Source organism: Perca fluviatilis, chromosome 16 (genome assembly GCF_010015445.1).
Source record: "Perca fluviatilis chromosome 16, GENO_Pfluv_1.0, whole genome shotgun sequence".
Classification (NCBI taxonomy): domain Eukaryota; kingdom Metazoa; phylum Chordata; class Actinopteri; order Perciformes; family Percidae; genus Perca; species Perca fluviatilis.
Genome location: NC_053127.1, coordinates 27,070,167 through 27,084,795, shown reverse-complemented (window position 1 = coordinate 27,084,795; position 14,629 = coordinate 27,070,167). Strand labels below are relative to the sequence as shown.

Here is a 14,629-nt window from a genome sequence, read left to right as displayed (position 1 = left end):
TGTGTGTGTGTGTGTGTGTGTGTGTGTGTGTTGTGGTTTGTGTGTGGCGTGGCGGCTTGGGTGAGTAATTGTTCAAGCATGGGCTAATGGAAAAGTTGAAGTACATCATTGTTCCAATCTTCCAACTCCATGAAACTTTTAAGGTAGGATTGTGTAGTAGTCAAAGGTAAGGCAACTCTAAGCGCTCTCATCAGAGTGGAGGAAGTCACTCCTGAAGAAAGAAAACATACAACACACACACACTTGAAGAAAGCCGGCATGAAGAAGCAGCATGTCCGCCAGGACCATCGCTGCGTTGCTGTAGCCATACTGTCTGAAAATGTCTCTTATCTCAGACCTAAGGAGGATGTGACAAAGACCGAAGGACTGAATTACTCTCACTCCCAAATGACACTCCTCCCTACACCTTTTATAACCATTCCTTGTTTTTAGATGAAATTCCCTCTTAAGGGTCAGCCACGTAAGGCTTTAGCAGATGAAAATCAGCGTTGTACAGTTTTTGTACACGCTTCCCTCAGCCTGCCCATGAGTAGTGTTGTCTGCTGTTGACTGGTGTGAGCCGTCCTACCTGGGCTGTGTTACGTACTGTAGAACATCGGGAAATGTGACAATGAAACGGAAGAAGAGCTGATTCAATTCTTGGACTGGCTGACCTTCTGTATGAACCTCCTGGCACCTTTACAGCGTGAAGAAGAAGAAATACTCTCCTAATGAACTTTTAAGTGCTCCAGTTGTGTTGGAAAACTCCAAACTCCATGTCCTAAATGTTACATACATATATATAAAAAATGTATATGTGTGTAGATTTCTGGTTTACCCCATATATTAATCCTTTTTTTATAGTGAATGCTGTTTTATTGTTTTTTTTTGTTTGTTTTTTTTTTTTGTTTTTTTTACTGCATCACTGAAACAAATGTCAGTGATGACCAGACTGTTCAACTGGAAAGTGCTCAGTGAATTAAACCATTTTTTTTTTTTTTTTTTTTTTTTCTTTAGAGCCTTTACCAAGATTTGGAAAAGAACCAGAAAAGACTCTTGGTACTATGTACCACTAATGTTTTCTGACATGTATGTATGTGTACTTAATCTATAATATATTTAAATTGTGTTTGATTTAAATACATATATTATGAAATGTTTGTCTGTCCTCTTTTTTTTTTTTTTCTTATTGCGGTTTAAGCCAACTGCTGGCTGTGTTTTAAAAAAAAATTTTTTTTTTTATACAGTCTTATGTCTTCTTTTCAAAACTAACAGTTGAAATGTGGGAAAAGTGACCAGCCTAGTGCAAACACTATTATCACCTCTGACCAGGTGGGGGCGATGTTGACTGTATTGCTATGTTAGGTAAAACAGAAAAAAATGAACATGATGACAGAATATTATTTCTGACATAACGTCTGCTTTTTCAGTAAGGCTACTCTGGCGTCTGTTATAAAGTTCCAGAAAAATCCACAAATTGTAAAGTAGCCAAAGGGCACAGAAGTCACCTTCAGTACAGTATAAAGCATTTACAATGTTGAATTAATTGTTAGATTATCGTAGTTTCCTCTGGCTGTGTGAAGTATTAATGACGGTATTTAATATCAGCTCTGTAAGAACCCTAACAGCGTTCAAATTAGGCTAATTCTATTTAATGCAATTGTGTGTATTTTAAAGATAAAATTAACCTACTGCTAAAGCTAATTGGTGTGATGAATATTTTATACACTAGTTAGCCAAATAGCACAATGCTATTTCATTTCGTAATGCTACGTGCTGCTTAAAGCGCCACGAGACTTCGAGCTTATTGGTTCCCAGACTGAGGCTACCTGCACGTGCAGAGGCAACGCCCACCTCAATACAAACGAGCGGTCCATAAACAGAACCTGTCCTGAATCCTGATTGGCTGAGATGCTTTACATCAGTGCAACAATAAATACAACAATACTAGTATTGTTTTGCGGGGAATAACAATTCATTGACATTAAAAAATGTTTAATGAATAATTTCATATACTGTTGTTATTACAATGTGTCTCACTGTCTTTATGAAAGCCGAATCAATGCACATAATAACATTAACAAAGTGCAAGGTGCATTTGGACAATTAGCCCACCTGCGACTAAACGCCTAATCTGTCAAGTTAAAAAAAGATGTGCAAAACACCGGAAGAGAGGGTTTTAGCCTCCAGAATAAAAGCAACTTTTGTTAAACAATTTTCGACCAACGGACGTTATCTACCAGACTGAACCTTACTATAAACATTTAGGCTACTGTTGCATTCTCCAAATTTACAGAGAAGTGTCTTTATGTGTTACAACCAGTGAGGTTGTGTTGTGGAAAAGCCTACCTGGGTATTGTTTACATGCACAAAAGTTCAACTTGTTTGAACTTGCTGATGTTTGTAGACTAGGATGAATTCATACAGCATCATTGCATAGAGTAATTTTTCATATGATTATTTTTTGCTTTTCCATAAGCTCATTAAGCAGCTATAACTGAGTAAATGTTCTTCTGTTGGCCAAATATTCAATTCAGAAGACAACATTTACTTGGCATTGTTGGGGATAATTGATTTGCAATTATGGAATTTTTAATTAAAATGCTATAGCTGACAAATCTGCTACAACTAACGTTCCCTGAACGTTAAGAAAACTTTCCATGGGAACCAAAACCTAACCAAAAGCCTAACCTTCAGGGAACGTTCTGGGAACGATACATTGTTGGCTGGGTAAAAAATTCCAAATTCCTACCCTACCTATGTCAAGTAAGTTGTATAGTAATAGTACCACCAGACAATGTTTGCCTCTTTTAGGTGGTAGGAGTTAAAAAATGAGTCATCAGCATTTGTTTGTGTTCTGATTTCAGAATGATGAAAACAGTGGAGAACAATTAAAAAATAGGATGTAGACAGGATGATTTTTTTTCCCTTGGCAACTATCATATTTTTCCGAAATGATGTAGCCTACAGATTTAGGCATTCTATTATCTCTAATATGGCTTGAAGAAATAGTGCATATATAGCTGCTGTAAATAGGGGGGATTCCTCATTGCAAGTAAACTAACATTATATGTAAATTCGGTGTAGTGCCCCTTTAGTTCTAATTATTTAAATGCAGCCTATTTTTTGTTGTGCCGTGAAGGCTCCAAACTTGCCGCGCCTCTTCTCTCTGGATTTCACTTTGAAAATCCCATCCGGAAGTATGCCATGTTAACCCTTGTGAGTTTGACGTTAGTCCAGAAGCACTCTTTCTGAAACGCAAAGTGCGCTGCTTGTTCTTTTACTGTCTGTGTGCTGTCCAAGCAGAGCAAGTATAGGCTGCGCCGAGAGGAGCAGAGGAGAGCCGCGGCTCCGGGAACATGCTTGTGTTTGTGGGTTCAAACTAAACTCCACCTGCACTGGTGTGACAACTGCGCATCCACTTTTGGGTGTGACAAACATCTTGCGCGCGCGTGTGAGGCGCGGATGACTTGACTTTATTGTATCGCCTTCACTCCTCCTACTGATGAGTTTTGGACGTTTTCATAGCGGTTTGTCTGTTCAGTCCAGATGTTCTGGACACACACACACACACACACACAACACACGCACGCACACGGGGCTGCCGCTGCGGATGTCCAGTGATTTCTCTGCTGATGTATAGTGCTGGTGAGGGGCTGAAGTTGAAGTCTTGCTCTTGAAGGTGAGAGCTCCAAATGCATTCGCTCCTGGGCCGGGAGAAGAAAGAAGAAGAAGCCGGGTTTGGGATTGATCTGGGTCTGTCTCCGGGCTTTCTGCCCCAAGCTGCCACCATGTTCAGCTGCGTGGGCTGCTTCTGGGTGCTCCTCTCCTCCGCTCTGGTCGCCGTCTGCAGTTTCAGCTTCATATCCCCTGCCTGGATTGTTAAGGACCAGCTGAGGAACAATCACCACCACCACCACCACCACCACAACAACAACAAGGACTCTGTGAGCTTCGGCTTGCTGTGGCACTGCTCGGAGTCCCTGGACCACATGTACCGATGCTACACCTTCGGGGGACTGGGCAAATTCGCAGAGATCCCCTCCAGCTCCTGGCAGGTGGGTAACACCCATGTCCATCCCATGGGGATGAATGGGAGCATGCGGGGCATCAAGTGGGAAGGGCCCGGCATATGGCATTAAAGGAGCCAGGGAAGAGCTCATAGCAGGGCAGCAATCTCTGAGGAGCAAAGATTTGGAAATCTGAGCAAATCAAACAATCTTCAAATCATATTCAAGTCTAATCACTTCCCTGAATCAAGAGCATGACACCTGATTTAAAGAAAATGACTCTTGATTTGAGACATTTAATCAAACAAGTTGAATTTTTTTTTTAGCATCCGTAACAAGTCATTTATCGTTTAAATTGTATCTTAAGAGAGTTTAAAGGAGTTGTTAAGATGCCAATTTCACAACCATCCATCAGCTGTTATTCCTTGGATCCACAGAGGTTCATTTGATTTTTTTATATTTTTTATTTTTTTCAGATTTTTTGGAAAGCCGCGGCGACTCTGCCATCAGGGTTCAATCACACCTCATGATGAAACTCTGTGGTCGGTCGGTCGCTTGCATGCATGCATGCTGCACACACGCACACACACACACACACACCATATGTGTCACAGTAAACTAAATGACGCAAGATAATTACTGTGGCTCTTATGCCTGTCCTGACACATATGGTGACGATGCAGTGTGTTTCAGTCAGAAGCAATGATTCATTGATATGTGGGTGTAATCGTACAGAGCAGCATCTGCAGCACAGCAGGCCAGACACACACACACACACACACACACACACACCAAAGCTGGGAAAGTGGCTGTAGGCAGGCTGCTCGCCGAGCGGGGCTCCCCAACAGCAGCAGAAATTACAATTTTGTCTCTCATCGTCAAATAGAACCCGGTTTAGATAGCGAACGTGCGAGTGTTTCGGACCACCCTGCTTTCTCCCCACCTATGGTGTCAACAGATGTGCAGTTATAGCCAGCATCAAACACCCTCACAGATGGGAGTGTTTAAGGGGGGAACATTTGATCACGTTGGTGGGCCAATGTTGTTGATCTGTGTATAGGGTTCAGGAAAGTTTGGAGACGTTGCAAATTGTTGCAGAGGCTGTGGGAGAAACCGTTTAAAAATTTTTTTTTTAGAGCAAAAACAATTGTCCTCCTAGAAGACTTGTAACTGGGACGCTCACCATTTCATACAAGTTGTGGGATAATTTCATTCCTTTCTACAGGCAGGCTGTGTGGACCCCTCCGCCTTGCACCCCCCCACTAAAAAAACTGCTACACTACACCAGCCACCTCAGGAGTTATGACTTATGCATGAAGGGGGAATTAGCATTTGAAAGGGAGATATTAATAAGTGGCTGCTTGTGTGATTGTAGCGCAAGTATCTGCAAAGAGGGAAGAGTGCAACGCCTGTGTTTTCTTTTCCCGGGGAAGCACAGGTGTAGAGAGCAGATCGGGATCTCTGTATATGTACAGATCATCTCAATTATATTCAAACATTAACGACTAGGTTCCTACATACTAGGTTCCCGTAGTTCCTACATACTGAACTTAAAGTGACACGCTGTGTTTGAGGCTCATTTGGCCCAAATCAGTAGTTCTCAGTTGTCAGCGAGTCACTTAGTGGGTCCAGTGATGAGCTTCTCTTCCAGTTTGTTAGCGAGCGTGAGGGTGAGGTTGATGGAGCTGCTTTCCTGCGCAGAGCCACACGTGTTATTGCAGCGGTGAACCCGAGCGCACGATCCTGCTCCCACAGCCATTCATAAAGGTGAAGGAGGCCATTAGGTTTTCATCAGAGCCACTTTATTACTCCACCGCTCCTCACTGATGCGCACGTCGTTTTGCTGATGCCCTCCACTTTCAACTTGTCAACAACTTGTGCCGACAGGTGGACAAATGGACTTGCGCACGGAAACACAAACCTGTAGCCTACAACAGGCAACGATATTGTACATGGAGATGTCTGCGCTACAGTGCACACACGCCTCAGCAGCCATCAGTCCCACTCTGTGTTTGTGTTAGTAGAAGAAGACATCTCTCACTGTATATTGAGCTCTGTAGGCTCCATCAGAGTGGAAGAGTGTACTCTTGGCTCACTCTGAAAAAGACAGGCTGAGCCCTGCGGATGCAGTGCGAGTGAACCAGAGGAGGACGAGGGGAGGACAGGGGAAGAGGTGGAAGAGGTGGAAGAGGAGGAGGGGGGGGGGGGGGCGCTCACTGAGAGGCTGGCCTACTTGTGCTGTAGTTTCTGTGGGCTTTTCTGTTGTCGCTTCATGTTGTTAAAAGCTTTTGCTTGGACCGCGCTGTCGTCCAGTTCTGCTGGCGCTCAGGAGCCCAGTGCTGTGTGCTGTAGCCAGGCTGGCAGGGCTGCTGCATCCATTTAGACACACACACACACACACACACAAAAACACACACACACACACACACACACACACACACACACACACACACACACACACACACACACACACACACACACACACACACCTCCCTGTGACATGTAAAAGAGGGTGGCAAACAAACACAAGCTTGTGTCCTGTTCATGTCATATGAGGGCGGTTGTATGATTGCAGTTTGGTTTTTTATTTGTTTCTTTATTCATTCATTTGTTTATTCTTTCCTTATTTTCTTATTTCTCCTGATACTGTGTTGGTAGGTGGGGGTGAAGGGCGGTGGTGGGTTTTATATTGTTGTTGTTGTTGTTGTTGTTGAGATGTTTACGGTTATGATGGACTGCTAAATGAAATATCATTTTTTTTTTATTTTAAGATACGAAACAGAAAAAAAAGCGTGTGGCACTTTGTATTATTAGGTCAAATATATGTCGTAATCATGACTCGGATGCTAACGTGAATGCTGTTTACTAGTCGGAAACTGGTCTTTAGTCTCTTCTGCACAGTGGTGTTCCACAGAAATCATTCCTGGTGCATTACTTCTGCTTGTTCCTGCTTGGTTGTCAGACTTCCCGTCAGAGCCGATGTAGAGTTGCAGCGGTGTGCGAGCATGTTGGCGTAAATGCGCACATGAGAGCATACGTGTGTGTGTGCAGAAGTGTGAAAGCCCGGGTGCTGCTGCGGTGGTTGCCAGATGGAACGTGCCAGGGGAAGAGGTGTACCGTGAGCTGCTGCTAGGTAAAGTGTGAAGGAGGAGGAGGTCACCTGCCAGAAAACATTTTCACCTTAACTTGTTAACAGCTTATGTGCTTCCAGCTGCTTCACAGCACTAAACACTGAAGTTGGATTAGCTTGGCCTCTGTGGTAACCAGCCAAGAACACAGACACGTGTGTGTGTGTGTGTGTGTGTGTGTGTGTGTGTCCTCTTTACTGTATGTGTTTTGTTGGCTCTGTTGTGGTGCGTGAGTTCGGGGCTTCTCACACAGTACATGCCCACTGAACGTCAGGGTCTTCTTGTAGCCTAAATGAGTCGTGGCCGAGCTCCAGGAACACTGATTGGAAAATGTCTTAGTTCGTCCCTATCTTTTGTCTGTCTGCGTTGAAAGAGGCAGCCTGACTTGGCTGTGGAAAAAGGGGATAGGATTGGCTTCCAATGAAATGCTCAGAGAAATGAGGCAAAACAATTGGCCCATGTTGTCTTTCCCCCACACACCAAGAAGATGAATTATAGACGTTACTGGAGATGCCTAATTGCCGGTTACCTATGAAGAACACTTACTGGTGCATAAACCCTGCTAGATGCTCAAAATGTCATTTCACCACTCAGTGAGCCAGAACTAGTTTTAAGTAGATAGATAACTTATTTAATGGCATTCACTTATGATTCTTTTGTCTGACGGCTACTCAGCTTTTGTCTTTGCCCTCCTTCATTAATGTCAATATCTACTGTAGAGACGTTTTGCTGAAAGAATGTTACTGCTTCATTGTCAGTGTCTGACAATGTTGTTTTACATAGAAATCTATTTCAATTCGTCGCAAAAACATAGTATAATGTGATAGTAAAATGATTTCAAAGCATCGTAAATGTCAGGATGTAATCTGTATTTTACACCTAACTGCTCACGATTGGAAGAACAAAAATGATACATGCAGTAGAGCAAAACTCCGGTATACTGTGGAGGTATTGAACTAAAACCGATTTAAGACTTCAGTTTGTCAAAAATAAACTAAAATCAAATTATGTCTGGAAGTAAGTTTCAAATACATCAAGTAAAGATAGAAAAATATGACACTGGTTTTCGATTCAAAAGTTACTATTTCAAGTTACATTCATTTGGTATCTTTTTTTGGAGTCTGTAATTCCACCTTTTGACTTTACCGGATGGATTTTACTGAAGTTCAATACAGTTGAAATCACACCTTTTGTAAAGAATCGTCATAAAGAGCATCAGAAACTGGACAGCTGTGGATCTGTTTACATAGTGAACAGTAAAGAACAAAATAGTAATCCGATTCACTTTATTTACAATTATTCCAGATTAGGGACTGTAGAAAATGATTAGGGAGGTCAGACATAGGGGCAATGTATTGTAGTTTTTCTTTTGGCTGAAGGTAGGGTAGTCTTTAGTCTTTGTGGGTCAGCACGGGAGGGTCTTTTAATTTTTTCTCATCCTAAATATATATTTTATTTCAGTTTTCCTTTGCAATACAGTTAATAGAATACATCAAAAAGACAACTTTCACTTGCACCACGGATCATAAAGGTGCAATTTACAACAGTTCTGTCTCTGTGTCAGGGTTTATTCATGTGTACATTGGTGGTGCACATTAAAAGTCCCATTAACATATTACGGTTTAAATTGAGGTACAGAATTAAACAGGTTCACCCCCCCCTCCTTACCACATCAATAATTTGTGTACAGTTCCTTAAAGACGAACTCTGCCGATTCTACACATCAAAGTGTGTTTACAGTTCCTGGGGAGTATTACTGCATACGGTATGTGAAAAAAGTTGCATAAAGCCTTTTGTGACTCCAGAGGAATCTGCGTTAAATCTCATAAATTCAGCATTGGTTGGGGCTGAAGACTACAAGTTTGAAAATGAATAAGATCTGTGGGTGTGGAGTTAGAAATAAGTGAGTTTATCAGATCTCTGTGGCTCCTTATTCCCCCATCATACAGTCCTTTAAAATGATCTAGTTTAAAGTCCTCCTACAGCATTCAAGTAACTCAATGACATTTACTCTGAGAATATTTTGAAGCAGCTACATTCAATTTTTAACCAAATAGATAACACATTTTGTACCGACAGTGATTCAAAATATGCTCTCCTTTTAGAGATAGTTTTAAAACTGGAATGATTAGTTGATTAGTCCATCTACATAAAACTATTAGTATAACTGATGAATTGTTTGGAGTCCGATTGTTCAATGAGAATATTTTCTGGCTTTCTTAGTCTTTTATGTCAACTTAATATCTTTGGGTTTTGGACTATTGGTTAGAAAGAACAAGACATTTGAGAATGTAACCTTGGGCTTTCGGAAATTGTGACGAACACAAATTTCGGACATGTTATAGACCAAATGACTAATTGATAAATCAAGAAGAAATTTGACAGATTAATTGATAAAGAAAATAATATTTTGTTGACGTCCTAGACAGTTTTATGCACCGAGAGGGGTTAAATTGTTTATATTTCAGCCCTATATTTGAACTTGCACGATTTCTTTTGTCTTTCATTCAGATTTTTCAGATTCAGCTTTTAGTTGCGTGAGTTTCTTTTTAAAATGATTTAATGAGCATTGTTGGAGGTGTCTGAGGCCTAAGATTTTTATTTTTATTGCCAACGACTACTTCTGTTATTGTCGTGCGCACCGCTAATAAAAAAAACCTTGAACCTCGTGGAAACGCCGAAAAGAGTGAATGCACTGTTGCGGAAAGTTTCTCTTTAAGCAGAGATTCACCGGTGGGCTGCCTAATAACAGAATGATGGACAAGGTCTGGCCTTTATCTCTCTGAACAACATGACAGAGAACTGAAGAGTCTTTGCTCTGAGCCGGCCGCGGGGGCTAGAAGGTCCAATGAACACACACACACACACACACACACACACACACACACACACACACACACACACACACACACACACACACACACACACACACACACACACATTCCCAAGGGAGTCAATGTATTTCTTGCCACTTGCTGACAAATACGGTGGCTCAACAGACTAGCAGAGGGCTGTGAATTTCTCCACTGAACAGAAAGCTGTCATTTCGTCCTTGATGCGGGCTCGAGTTGCTCCTTAGATTTACTGTAGCAGTAAAGCTCGTCTCCTCTCTTTCTCTCCTCTCCCTCTTATAGCCTCTCTCCTTTAATGCTAATGGGGAAACCTCTGTGGTGAAAGCCATTTGTGTGGAAGTGTGTCTGCCTGTTATAAATGATGTTATGAGGTCTAATGCACATGTTGTATTCCTGCTTCACCCCCCCGTGGGGAAACCACTGCCCAGTTTGCACGAGAGACAAAAGGCGGACTTGTCTGGCTGCTTTCTCCTGCTGACCTCATTCTGTTTAGAGCTTCATGTACAGTGCTTTCCACAGAGGCATGTTCACCACACACACACACACACACACACACACACACACACACACACACACACACACACACACACACACACAAAAACAGGTATGATTAGACAACTCAAAGTGATGTGATGTACCCACACACGTACCATTTTTACACAGTGAGATTAAAAGAGGCAGAGTGATACACACACACACACACACACACACACACACACACACACACACACACACACACACATTCTCTCACCCATCAGAGTGTGATCAAAAGAGACGTTGATGTGATGTACAATGGCTGTCCATGTCAGCACTGATGCAGTAATTAGGGGTTCAGGGAGGGAATGCCGAGGGGCATTAGAAGAGAAAGAAGTAGACCCAGCGAGTTATTTCTTTAAAAATCCTTCCTCTGTTAGCCTCCAAAAAGCCCAGATTGTCAATGCAAAAACAAGGCCGTATCCACTCAAAACCAGCCCGCCCCCCCCCATGCACAGCACAAAGCAGCCATCATCCATATTCACACTCAGTCATAATCTGAGCCTTTCAGCTGATATGATTAAAGGACTTCCATTTGGAAAGGTTACGGCTACGATCTCCAGTCCATTTTACGCTCGGCTCTCCGCTGACTTTTAGCCCAGCCTCTTGGTGTCCGTGCACTTACCTTGAGAGGAGAGAATGGCGGAGGTCAAAAGTCATGTTTTACTACCGTCTTCTTCCAGCCGAGTTTTTTTTCAGGTGGCTGGAGCAGAGATTTTGTCTTTCTGCTGGTGGCAGAGCATATAACCACTGCTAAATGAGACAAACATATCCTTGGCTCCAGGCTCGGCCTAATATGAATTAGTGGTGTTTTTGTATTTGGTTGTCTTTTCACGTTGACTTATACTGTACCAGGTACATAAATAGACTCTTTGCAGAAACTTCAGTGTAGAGCAGGAGAAGGCGTGGAGACTGGAAAGAGAGATAGATGTTTGGTGCTTTGACAGCAAGTCTTGCGTGAAATGTGGTGTGCTGACTTATTATCATACTGTGCATGTTTACTTCAAGGCCACTGTCTGACTGGTGAGAAAATTAATGGTAGGCAGTGTGTATACAGAGGAGCGTTTTACAATGATAGATTTGGGGATGAATGGGCCATTTGGATGGCTTGTTTTTTCTTCCTCACGACTCACAATTTGCTTTGCATTTTCTCTTGTTTGAACTAAAGGCCATTCTAAATCTCCAGTATGTTTACTGCTAATGCAGTTTGACTACAATAACTGTTGGAATGGGTTAGAAGTGTGCTGGTAGTTATCTTTTGTTGCCTGCTTCTGATATGAGCGATTTGTAGAATTTGTCAATACTCTGCTGGTTGTCTATGGAAGACACTTAAAGGCCCATGCTAGTGGCTCTGCATTTATTATGCCATTACCTGCAAATTCTGCTTACTATACATAACCACTCACCTTTTTTGAAAGCATACCATGAGTTTTCACATTGATTTTCTGGCAGCTTCAGGTTTCAATTGATGTCAGCACACAATAAAAATCAACATACAGGGACTTGCTTTAGGAAGGTAATCCACTATTGTGAATATTAGGTGCCTTTTATTTATTTGTTTTGTGTTTTTAGATGAAATTATGTTGCAATAACAAGCAGGGAATGTTCTTATAGCTGTCCATGGTGCCTTAAAGGATGCTCTGACATCTGAGACTTCTGAGTCAGCTGTTGATTTAAAGGTTTAAAAAAAAAAAAAGAAGAAGAAAGAAATCCATATTGTAAATCTTTTTGTAATCTCTGTCTCGAATCTCGGATGTTAGAGTGTCCTCGAACACCCTAACAGGTACATTTACTTGCCATCTCAGGAAAATTTCGTTTTTCACGAAATTTTTGAAGAAGAATATAAAGCAATGACTGCCTGGAAGGTAGGAAATCAATTTTAAAAGGCTTTAGAAAATGGTTGGCAGTAATGTTAGGAATACTGGAGCTGTAGTTCATTCAATTGACTTTAAGAGACCGTTTATAACAGCAAGGTTCAATCAGCATCACAACATAGACATAAGCACACAGACACACATAGCACATAAGTTACACATGACATACAAAATCAACAATATGGGTCTTTTAAACCAACTTCTGCATGTGTGATCGGGCTATTGATGGAAATATTTTGTATTTCAGTAGAGAGCAATTCTGTGTCGGAGTTTTAAAGGTCGCAAATCATGCTCTTTTTCAGGTTCGTACTTGTATTTTGGGTTACTACTAGAACATGTTTACATGTTTTAATGTAAAAAAAATACATTATATTTCTCCTAGTGTCTGTCTGAACCTATATTCACCCTCTGTCTGAGACGCTCTATTTTAGCGCCTGTCTTTTTAAGCCCACCTACCGGAAAAGCCCAGTCTGCTCTGATTGGTCAGTGTTTCCAGGTCTTCTGTACCTGCGCTCCCCTTAATGTCTGCACTGTCAATGCAGCCGGGGAATGACTGTAACGGCATTGTAGCGGCACTTTCTACCTATAGAGAGAATGGTTGTGACATCACAACCGTACGGAAGTCCTGACGGCTTGTTTAAAGGCACAGTTTCTGAATACGGTGTACATTTCTCTGGACTGAGTGTTTTGAAACATTCACAGTATTTATATAGCACATTGACCTGCTTTATAATAAAAAAAGACATGGAAAACTCACTTTTACAATATAGGACCTTTTAAAATAACTCAGTGCAAGATTTCTTCAAAGCAACAAACACACATATCAGGAGCATTATGGGGGTCATCATCTTGCTCAAGGACGCTTTGACATGTGAAGGTGGAGACCGACCCACCGACCCTACAATGATGGCTGAGTCGCTGTACCACCTGAGCTACGGCCTCCCACTAAATGCTTTAGAGTTATCTTTTTTTCCACATTTAAAAAATAGAATTTACAAAAAAAAAGTACATCTTTATGTTTATGCCTTGAGGTTAGGGTGTGTCCTTCCTCAAGGCAATCCAATCTAACTCTGGTGTTTGTAGATTTTCACAGTTTTTTTGTGCGGAGTGTGTGCAGGCGGGGGCAAGAGGTCAGCGCGGCACACGGGAGAGGAATTGAAAGTGCAGAGGAACAGCTGTCCGGATGATGGATAGAACGGGTGGCTTAGGGAGAGATGAGGTAGGGGAGGAGGATGAGGAGACAGAGGGGGACATGTGGATCTGCATTTTATACCCATCTAGGTGAAGGAGAGAGGAAATCAGTCTGGCTGAGGAGAAGAAGGATTTATGATCTCATCAGCCTTGATGGATGGATGGTACCTGCGGTGTGTGATCATTTTTCGGCTGCTTTTTATAACTGATATTTGACACTCTCACAGCAGTGGGCATAGCAAAACATATGCTGTGATGAATGCCACCGATGGTCAAAAATGTGATCTACTCTACCAGCAGACAGGAAAGGTTTATTCAAATATTGGCTGAACTCCCAGCAGCAGCAAACGCGTCCACACTGAGCGTTTATCTCTCTTATGAATTATACTCTTTGCTTTGGTGATATTTAAGAGCCTCTGATCAGCAGTTCCCAGGTAGACACAGCAAGCTGTCTGAGTGATCGGAGAGGGGGAGAGATGGGGCAGCACAACCGAGCGCTGTTTCCTTCACCGGGGAACAGCTGAGTCAGCGGGCTCCGGGAGGCCACCGTCCATTTGTTAAGCAGCCTGTCACTTCCACTGCCTTCACTGTGGATCCTGCGGGTAGTTTATGTATTGATTTAACAGGGAGCCTTTTTCCATTTTTTAACATAAATGATGGCTCACTTGGCTCGATGCACTGAAGCCGGCTGTAGCCCGTGCGAGTCGGCCCCCATCAGTAGTCAAAGCACAGGGGTTGCAGGTACAAGAGCTCAGGCTAACAGGAAAAACACTTTAATACAGTAAATCCACCTCCGCTTGACGTCTTAGAGATGACATCCTGTACAGGAAAAGATGCTAGCGAGAGGCGAATTACTAGTTTGATGGAATCAACTATATTTTTGTGTTATTCCACTGCATCTGGATATAGTTTTTAGTGCTCCACTTTTCCTGCAACATCAAAAGATAAAGCTCCTGGGATCCTGCCGAGCTCCCAAACATAACTTCCCCGTTGAATCCCAGAGCGAGCCATGCAGCTTCAGAGAAGAAAGAAAATCTGCAGGTCCCAAGTGTGTAGACTTA

At 42.3% G+C, this 14,629-nt stretch overlaps 1 protein-coding gene across 2 annotated transcripts in view; it reads left to right on the top strand.

Annotated features, from left to right (window-relative positions):
• The first annotated feature begins 3,216 nt into the window (after positions 1-3,216).
• The window catches only part of LOC120543912 (transmembrane protein 211), a 105,918-nt gene continuing 94,505 nt past the window's right edge, over positions 3,217-14,629 (top strand). Inside the window, exon 1 of one of the 2 annotated variants that reach the window (XM_039777300.1) lies at positions 3,217-4,037. In XM_039777300.1, the coding sequence (XP_039633234.1) occupies positions 3,675-4,037 (363 nt within the window). In that variant the 5' untranslated portion in view covers positions 3,217-3,674. The remainder of the gene's footprint in view (positions 4,038-14,629) is intronic. The other variant, XM_039777299.1, reaches the window with a different exon arrangement.